The sequence below is a fragment of the Palaemon carinicauda genome, chromosome 9, assembly GCF_036898095.1.
Source record: "Palaemon carinicauda isolate YSFRI2023 chromosome 9, ASM3689809v2, whole genome shotgun sequence".
In the NCBI taxonomy this organism is placed as follows: domain Eukaryota; kingdom Metazoa; phylum Arthropoda; class Malacostraca; order Decapoda; family Palaemonidae; genus Palaemon; species Palaemon carinicauda.
In genome coordinates, this window is record NC_090733.1 from 140,153,495 (window position 1) to 140,163,494 (window position 10,000).

The window sequence follows — 10,000 nt, forward strand, 5'->3', positions numbered from 1 at the left end:
GTTTTGTGTTTTAGATTTCAGATTTTGTTTTGTCTTCTGGATTTCAGACTTTGTTTTGTCTTTTGGAGTTCAGACTTTGTTTTGTGTTTTAGATTTCAGATTTTATTTTGTCTTATAAATTTCAAACTTTCTTGTGTCTTGGCTTTTGGACTTTTTTCTTTCAGATTTCATACTTATGTTTTGTCTTCTGGATTTCAGACTTAGTTCTGTATTGGATTTCAGACTTGGATTGTTTTTTTATTTTTTAGTTTTCAGCCTTTGTAGTGTCTTGAACCGGTCACAGTTGCAAATAATTTGTTTTAATTTTTGGAAATCATTTGGAAATACTTTATATTTCCTATTTTTTTTTTTAGACAACTTTGACTTCCACTGAATATTTGTTTTGGAGTTCTTCTTCTTCTTCTTTCTTTTAGTTTTTTTCATGATACTCTGTCGCATTGGTTTCGAATATCTTTTGATATATTGTTAATTCATCTTCTATTTTTTTCTTTTTCAGCATCTTCAAAATTTTTTATAACCTTTTTTCCCCTGTATTTTCATCCTGTTTTTTTTCTTTTGCTTCATTCTCAAGCCTTTGGATATGGTGTTTTCCTTGTATTTTTTCCTATTTTTTCTTTTTCTGCATCTTCAAACTTATGGTTACCTTGTTTTTTTCCCTGTATTTTTTCCAATTTTTTTTCTTTATCTGCGTCTTAAAAATTTTGAGAACCTTTTGTTTTTTCCCTGTATTTTTTCCTATTTTTTTTTCTTTATCTGCGTCTTAAAAATTTTGAGAACTTTTTGTTTTTTCTGTTTTTTTCCTATTATTTATCTTTTTCTGCGTCATAAAAATTGTGAGAACTTTTTGTTTTTTCTGTTATTTTTCCTATTTTTTTTTCTTTTTCTGCGTCTTAAAAATTTTGAGAATCTTTTGTTTTTCCTCTGTATTTTTTTTCCTATTTTATTTTTATGCGTCTCAAGAATTTTGATAACCTTTTGGTTTTCTTATGTGTTTCTGCATCCTCAAACTTGTGTTCATCTTGTTTTTTCGTCTTCTTCTTTTTTCTGCATCTTCAAACTTTAGCTTATCTTGTTTTTTCCTTGTATATTTTTCCTATTTTTTTTCTTTTTCTGTATCTCCAAACTTATGATTTTCTTGTTCTTTTCCCTGTATTTTCTCCTATTTTTTTTCTTTTCCTGAGTCTTGAAAATTTTGAGAACCTTTTGTTTTTCCCCTGTATTTTTTCCTATGTTTTATTACGTTTCGGGCGACAATCGCTTCCTTTTAATTACGCATGTAACGAGCGCGGTTTTCCTGCGGGAACTAAATGTATATGCTTTTAAGGTTACGAGGAAAAGCGGTTGTGCCTTTTCCGTTGTAATTAACGAAAAATGATTTACTGCATTATGAAGTGCTTGGGTAATCCAGGCAATTTTCTTTTTTTAAATTGTTATACAATGTTTTTGAGAGGGTTGAATAACGAGTGAAGGAAGTATTGGAAAGGAAATGAATACAAGATGTAGGTGAATAGCTTGATATGTAGGTGGGAGGGATGATACACTGCTAGTGAGCTATTTTTTATTTGTAGTTATATGGAGCTGATAGTCTTATGAAAGGGTTGCATATAGTATCTCATCCTTGTGACACTACTACTACTAGTACTACAAGATTATCCTTGAGACTTCTACTACTACTACTGCTACTACTAGCTCATCCTTGAGACACTACTACTACTGCTACTACTCCTAGCTCTTCCTTGGAACAATACTACTAGTACTAGTACTACTAGCTCATCCTTGAGACACTGCTACTACTACTAGTACTACTACCTAAATCCTTGAGAGACTACTACTACTACTACTACTAACTACTACTTGGGACACTACTACTACTACTATTACTACTACTAGCTCATCCTTGAGACACTTATTACTATTACTACTACTACTACTACTACTACTACTAGTTCATCCTTGAGACATTATTATTATTATTATTATTATTATTATTATTAGCAAATCTACAACCCTAGTTGTAAAAGCATGACGCTATAATCCCAAGAGCTCCAACATGGAAAAATAGCCCAGTGAGAAATGGAAATAAAGAAATAAATGAACTATATGAGAAGTAATGAACAATTAAAATCAAGTATTTTAAGAATAGTAACAACATTAAAACGTATATTTTATACATAAACCATAAAAGGAGTCGTTAAGCAGTGTTGTGTTTTTCTCTGCTACCACCGCTTTTTCGTATGACAGAAGGCTAGACCTACATTACCATGTCGTCTGTTGTATTTTATCAATTTGAATGTTATATGCATCACCATCTGTAATAACAAGAAGCATTACTAAAGTCGCCTCAAGGATTCCAGTCGAAATAAGCCCCTCCCTCTGATGGCGTCATAGCCAATCACGTCTCCCAGCTCAGCAGCGGTCACAATACATCACCTTGCAAATTTCAAACTATACTCGTCTGACTTCACAAAACCTAATCACTGACCGGCTGTTGTTCCTAATTGTGCCTTCTGGAAGCGTAGTAGACGTTAGAGAAACAGACTAAGCAAAGATCTGGCAGTGATTTTAGACTTATGGAAGCTTGTACTAATTTATTATCCCTTTAAGGGGATGTGTTGTGACCGCTGTTAACGCGGGAGACAACATGATTGGCTATGACGTCATCAAGGGGTGGAGCTTATTTTGCCCGGAATCTCTGTGGTGATTCTAGTTTCAAGAATATTGGAGTTATCAAGAGAGTGGATTTCTTGGGATGATCGCCAAGGGTATATATATATATATATATATATATATATATATATATATATATATATATGTGTGTGTGTGTGTGTGTGTGTATGTGTGTGTGTGTGTGTGTGTGTGTGTGTACGCTATATCGTCTGGGAAGGAATGACAAGAAGAAATCTCATTTTAAAAACATTATAACCAACGATGAGTTTATAAATAAATCTCACTATTATTGAGTTAAAGTGTAAGTGCTACTAATAGCTTTATCAAGTTTATAATAATAATAATGATAATAATAATAATTATGATAATAATAATAATAATAATAATGATAAATAAATAAATATACTTGGCAATGTGTAGAATGTAAAAATCAATTGAAACAAACGCATTGCGAATTCTTTCATACTATTAAATCTACCTGATACAGTATTCTTAGCTTTAGGTAAATCCAAACCCGCTATTAGAAAGTGGCATATTTAACTCAATTTTACGATATATAAATTTCCTCTCTCTTGCCTTTTTGGGTTTGGTAAAATGAAGTACAGGGGGATTGGGGGCGGGGGGGGGGGGTAGGATGTAGTTAGTTGGGGGGGGGGGAGGCAGAGAGGCATGTCCTTATACCGTGCTTGGGGGTCCTTCTTCCACGAAGTTTATACCCAATTTGCATGATTTTATTCCATTGCTCCCGGTGTAAATTTTTTTTTTTTTTTTTTTTTTTTTTACACAACTAATACACATGCACAAAGGATCTCTCGTGTTTACAAATCGCTAAACAGAAAGGTATTGTAAGTGATTCGTGTTTTCTTTCAAATAAATATGTACAACAGTTACTACACAATAGTTATTTATTCTTACGACGCTGCTTCCCAGAAAACATTCAAAAGAAATAAATCGGAATCATTGTTTTTTGTCGTGGTTGAAATTGTAGGAAAACGGTAGAATTTATTTGTAATGTATTTTGTGGATTTATAATACAATGGGGAGAATAAAAGGCTCTCTGTACCAAAATTTATTAATATAATGAAAATGATCCTATACTCTATTCACTCTGATACATCATTACTTGAAAGTTATTAACTTATTACTTCCTAATTGTTTAAGAATACATAATTTACGATTTCAATGGGAATATCATGAAATCTTAGTATCCAGTCAGTGCGGTTTCGCTTATTCGAATGCGTTGAAAAATAAAGTTCTGTATGTGTTCTTTATGAAATGTATAGATAAGCTTGTGTTCGTTATGAAATGTTTCCTAAGATTTCGTGAGCAACTATTGGTTATTTCCATGATTTCTTTGTTCACACACACACACACACACACACATATATATATATATATATATATATGTGTGTGTGTGTGTGTATTTCATCATCATCAGCTTTTACTAGTACACTGCAGGACAAAGGCCTCAGATATGTCCTTCCACTTGCATCTGCTATTGGTCTTTTTGTGCCAGTTTACGCCCGCAAACTTTCTCAGTTCGTTAATCCATCGTCTTCTCTTCTACACACATACACACACACACATATATATATATATACACATATACATATATATAATGTGTGTGTGTTTGTTTGTTTGTTTGTTTGTGTATATAGCCATTATAATAAAGAATCACAAAATCAAAAGTCCGGCAACTTCGAAGTCCTAAAGTCCAGGACACGACATTTCATATCGTGACCAAAATTTAACCCTAACAAGAACTGTACCCGCATAGCGCTTTCTTGACAAGTTGCACCCAGTTATTTAAGAAATTAAATTAAGGAAATAATAGAGAGTGCGTCAACACGACGCTAGAATCCAAAACCATAAAGAAGTTGTAAGACGCATTTCTGCCAATGTAAAACAAAAGAATAACGCGTCTGTGGAATGAACTCTCTGGTGATTGTCGCTATTCGCTTGTAAATGATCACCCGAATTGGAAGGTCTCTGTCTCCGTCATTTGACTCGAGCGCCATCATATTAAGGACAGCTCAAGGAAGGAAGCAGGAGCAGGATTCCTTGTTATTAGTTGACATTCGAGGATGTTTCTATCATGGCTGAAATACTCTGGTTGCATTGAGTTAGGCGGATAGGGTTGGATAGGTTGGGGTTGGATAGGGTGGTGGATAAGGTTGGGATAAGGTGGTGGATAAGGTTGTGATAGGGTTGGGATAGAGTGGTGGATTGGGTTGGGATAGGGTGGTTGATAAGGTGGGGGATAGGGTGATGGATAAGGTTGGGATAGGGTGGGGCATTGGGTTGGGGATAGGGTGATGGATAAGGTTGGGATAGGGTGGTGGATAAGGATGGGATAGGGTGGTGGATTGGGTTGGGATAGGGTGGTGGATAGTTTGGGATAGGGTGGTGGATTGGGTTGGGATATTGTGGTGGATAAGTTTGGGATAGGTTGGTGGATTGGGTTGGGTATAGAGTGGTGGATTGGGTTGGGATAGGGTGGTGGATAGTTTGGGATAGGGTGGTGGATAGTTTGGGATAGGGTGGTGGATTGGGTTGGGATAGGGGGGTGGATAGTTTGGGATAGGGTGGTGGATTGGGTTGGGATAGGGGGTGGATAGTTTGGGATAGGGTGGTGGATTGGGTTGGGATAGGGGGGTGGATAGTTTGGGATAGGGTGGTGGATTGGGTTGGGATAGGGGGGTGGATAGTTTGGGATAGGGTGGTGGATTGGGTTGGGATAGGGGGGTGGATAGTTTGGGATAGGGTGGTGGATTGGGTTGGGATAGGGGGGTGGATAGTTTGGGATAGGGTGGTGGATTGGGTTGGGATAGGGGGGTGGATAGTTTGGGATAGGGTGGTGGATTGGGTTGGGATAGGGGGGTGGATAGTTTGGGATAGGGTGGTGGATTGGGTTGGGATATTGTGGTGGATAAGTTTGGGATAGGTTGGTGGATTGGGTTGGGATAGGGTGGTGGATAGTTTGGGATAGGGTGGTGGATAGTTTGGGATAGGGTGGTGGATTGGGTTGGGATAGGGGGTGGATAGTTGGATAGGGTGGTGGATTGGGTTGGGATATTGTGGTGGATAAGGATGGGATAGGGTGGTGGATTGGGTTGGGATAGGGTGATGAATAGTTTGGGATAGGATTAGGATAGAGTGGTGGATTGGGTTGGGATAGGGTGGTGGATAAGGTTGGATTGGGTTGGGAATAGGGTGATGGATTGCGTTGGGGATAGTCGTGCATAAGGTGGTGGATAGGGTTGGGGATTGCTTTGGGAAAGGGTTGGTGATGGGTTGGATTGGTTTGGGATAGGGTAGTGGATAAGCTTCGAATAGGGTGGTGGATAGGGTTGGATATGGTGGTGGATATGTTGGGATTGGGTGGTGGACAAGGTTTGAACGGGTTGGTGGATAGAGCTTAGGATAGTGTGGTGGATAGGTTTGGGGGGTTTAGGGATGAAGAATCCTGGACATCTCTTTCATGAGGCCTTTCAATACATCGGTGGGACTGTGTATTATTATTATTATTATTATTATTATTATTTTTATTATTATTATTATTACAGTGAAAACCACCCCAAATGTTCTAAGCATTGTAAGCCTTTTTCAATTTATATTACTAAGTATTCATATTAAACTAATTATTTCTCTTTATTCCTAAAAAATTATTATTAAGATATCAAGAACATATAAAAAGCACAAATGCCAAACGGAAATAATTTTAGCGATTTGATAACTATTTATCATACATGAACACGTTGTTTAGCGAAATTTGTATTTTGCTTTCCTCTATATTTAAAGGTTTTGATATCATAAACAGTATGATCTGGTCTAAACCCATATTATAGATATGGGTTCGAGTGTCAGGCTATTTCCAAGTATGATCTTTTAAGCATTTCTAATTTCTATGAAGAAACCATCGCCAGCGTCAGATTATTATTATTATTATTATTATTATTATTATTATTATTATTGTTGTTGTTGTCATTATTATTATTACTTGCTAAGCTACAACCCTAGTAGGGAAAGCAGGATGCTATAAGGCCAGGGGCCCAAACAAGGAAAATACCTAAGTGAGGAAAGGAAACAAGGAAAAATAAAATCTTAAAAAAACCGTAACAACACTGAAACAAATATTTCCTATAATTACTATAAAAACTTTAGCAAAACAAGAAGAAGAGAAATAAAATAGAATAGTGTACCCGAGTGTACCCTCAAGCAAGAGAACTCTAACCCAAGACAGTGGAAGACCAGACATTTGAACCATCTGCTCTAAACACTCATTAGGTATTTTCGTATCAGAGAAATGGTCAAGAACAGTGGATACTGTTTATTGGGAACACCCACGTATATGGACCTCCTGCTCAGTAATTTGGCAGATCCACTGGCTGTAATCAAGAGGCGAACTGCCTCACTGAGATTTAGAATTATGTGTTTATTAGGGAAATGTATTTGTGCATCTGTTTGTTCTTGTGTATATTTTTGGGATTTGCGAGTTGAGCACGCGATGTGGCAGCTAGAAATGTGCATTCATTTATTTCAGTTGTTAATTGCTTTTCTTGTAGTTTGTGTATTTCCTTATTTCATTTCCTAAGTGGGATATTTTTCTCTGTTGGAGCCCTTGGGCTTATAGCATCCTGCTTTTCCAGCTAGGGTTGTAGCTTAGTAACAACAACAACAGCAATGATAATAATAATAATAATAATAATAATAATGATAATAATAATAACATGATAGGTTTTGGCATCATTGTTACCATTTCTAGTGGCAGCATTTGTTTCTTATATTTGAGACTAGCTAGCTAGAGAGAGAGAGAGAGAGAGAGAGAGAGAGAGAGAGAGAGAGAGAGAGAGAGAGAGAGAATAATAATAATAGTAATATAATATAGGTTTTTACATCATTGTTACCATTTTTAGCTGCAGGATTTTTTTCTCATATTTGAGACTTGCCAGAGAGAGAGAGAGAGAGAGAGAGAGAGAGAGAGAGAGAGAGAGAGAGAGAGAGAGAAGAGATTTATGTGCCTGAAATGAATGCTAATAGAACATATTTTCGTCTCCTCACATCAGATACTCTTCCTCTCGACCCTCTGATTAAGGAAGGTTCAGCGCGGAAGAAATGGAGGAGGTTTGGGCTGTTCGGCCCCTCTAATTTCCCGTTTTCTAACTTTACGGGCAGGATTTCCGCGGAAACTGGTTTCTGGGGAAATCATTATTATTCAGTAGGTCTCAATTTGTAGCTGCTAAAACTACCTACCACTGCTGCTGTTGTTCCTTGTGCTTCTGTTGCTACTGCTGCTGTTTCTGCTTTAGCTGGTGCTATTGTTAATGCTGCTGTTGGTTTGGCTTCTGCTACTATTACTGCTGCTTTTGCACCTGGTACTATTACTGCTTCTGTTTCTGCTACTATTACTGCTACTGTTGCTTCTGCTTCTGCTACTATTACTGCTGCTGTAGCTTCTGCTTCTGCTACTTTACTACTGCTGTTGGTTCTGCTTCTGCTACTATTATTGCTGCTTCTGCTTCTGCTACTATTACTGCTGCTGTAGCTTCTGCTTCTGCTACTTTACTACTGCTGTTGGTTCTGCTTCTGCTACTATTATTGCTGCTTCTACTTCTGCTACTATTACTGCTGCTGTTGGTTCTGCTTCTGCTACGATTATTGCTGCTTCTGCTTCTGTTACTATTACTGCTGTTTCTGCTTCTGTTCCTGGTATTATTACTGCTACTGTTGCTTCAGCTTCTGCTACTATTACTGCTGCTGTAGCTTCTGCTTCTGCTACTTTACTACTGCTGTTGGTTCTGCTTCTGCTACTATTATTGCTGCTTTCGCTTCTGCTACTATTACTGCTGCTGTAGCTTCTGCTTCTGCTACTTTACTACTGCTGTTGGTTCTGCTTCTGCTACTATTATTGCTGCTTCTACTTCTGCTACTATTACTGCTGCTGTTGGTTCTGCTTCTGCTACGATTATTGCTGCTTCTGCTTCTGTTACTATTACTGCTGTTTCTGCTTCTGTTCCTGGTATTATTACTGCTACTGTTGCTTCAGCTTCTGCTACTATTACTGCTGCTGTAGCTTCTGCTTCTGCTACTTTACTACTGCTGTTGGTTCTGCTTCTGCTACTATTATTGCTGCTTCTGCTTCTGCTACTATTACTGCTGCTGTAGCTTCTGCTTCTGCTACTTTACTACTGCTGTTGGTTCTGCTTCTGCTACTATTATTGCTGCTTCTGCTTCTGCTACTATTACTGCTGCTGTTGGTTCTGCTTCTGCTACGATTATTGCTGCTTCTGCTTCTGTTACTATTACTGCTGTTTCTGCTTCTGTTCCTGGTATTATTACTGCTACTGTTGCTTCAGCTTCTGCTACTATTACTGCTGCTGTAGCTTCTGCTTCTGCTACTTTACTACTGTTGTTGGTTCTGCTTCTGCTACTATTATTGCTGCTTCTGCTTCTGCTACTATTACTGCTGCTGTAGCTTCTGCTTCTGCTACTTTACTACTGCTGTTGGTTCTGCTTATGCTACTATTATTGCTGCTTCTGCTTCTGCTACTATTACTGCTGCTGCTGTAGCTTCTGCTTCTGCTACTTTACTACTGCTGTTGGTTCTGCTTCTGCTACTATTATTGCTGCTTCTGCTTCTGCTACTATTACTGCTGCTGTTGGTTCTGCTTCTGCTACGATTATTGCTGCTTCTGCTTCTGTTACTATTACTGCTGTTTCTGCTTCTGTTCCTGGTATTATTACTGCTACTGTTGCTTCAGCTTCTGCTACTATTACTGCTGCTGTAGCTTCTGCTTCTGCTACTTTACTACTGTTGTTGGTTCTGCTTCTGCTACTATTATTGCTGCTTCTGCTGCTATTATTGCTGCTGTTGGTTCTGCTTCTGCTACTTTACTGCTGCTGTTGGTTCTGCTTCTGCTACTATTATTGCTGCTTCTGCTTCTGCTACTATTACTGCTACTGTTGCTTCTGCTTCTGCAACAATTACTGCTGCTGTTGGTTCTGCTTCTGCTACTTTACTGCTGCTGTTGGTTCTGCTTCTGCTACTATTATTGCTGCTTCTAGTTCTGCTACTATTACTGCTACTGTTGCTTCTGCTTCTGCAACAATTACTGCTGCTGTTGCTTCTGCTACCATTACTACTGCTGCTTCTTCTGCTTCTGCTACTATTACTGCTGCTGTAGCTTCAGCTTCTGCTACTTTTACTGCTGTTGTTACTTTTGCTGCTGTAGCTTCTGCTACTGCTGCTTTTTCTGCTATTTGAGCTGCTGCTGTTGCTTTTGCTGCTGCTGCTGCTGTCGCTGATGTTGCTTCCCCTGCTGCTGTTACTCCT

At 38.0% G+C, this 10,000-nt stretch overlaps 1 protein-coding gene across 1 annotated transcript in view; it reads left to right on the forward strand.

The window, feature by feature from the left end:
• The window catches only part of LOC137646663 (ice-structuring glycoprotein-like), a 22,374-nt gene extending 12,443 nt beyond the window's left edge, over positions 1–9,931 (forward strand). The window contains exons 3-7 of the mRNA XM_068379768.1: positions 7,904–8,148; positions 8,213–8,458; positions 8,523–8,768; positions 8,833–9,078; positions 9,238–9,931. Coding sequence (XP_068235869.1) covers positions 7,904–8,148; positions 8,213–8,458; positions 8,523–8,768; positions 8,833–9,078; positions 9,238–9,931 — 1,677 coding nt within the window. The remainder of the gene's footprint in view (positions 1–7,903; positions 8,149–8,212; positions 8,459–8,522; positions 8,769–8,832; positions 9,079–9,237) is intronic.
• The last annotated feature ends 69 nt before the right edge of the window (positions 9,932–10,000 follow it).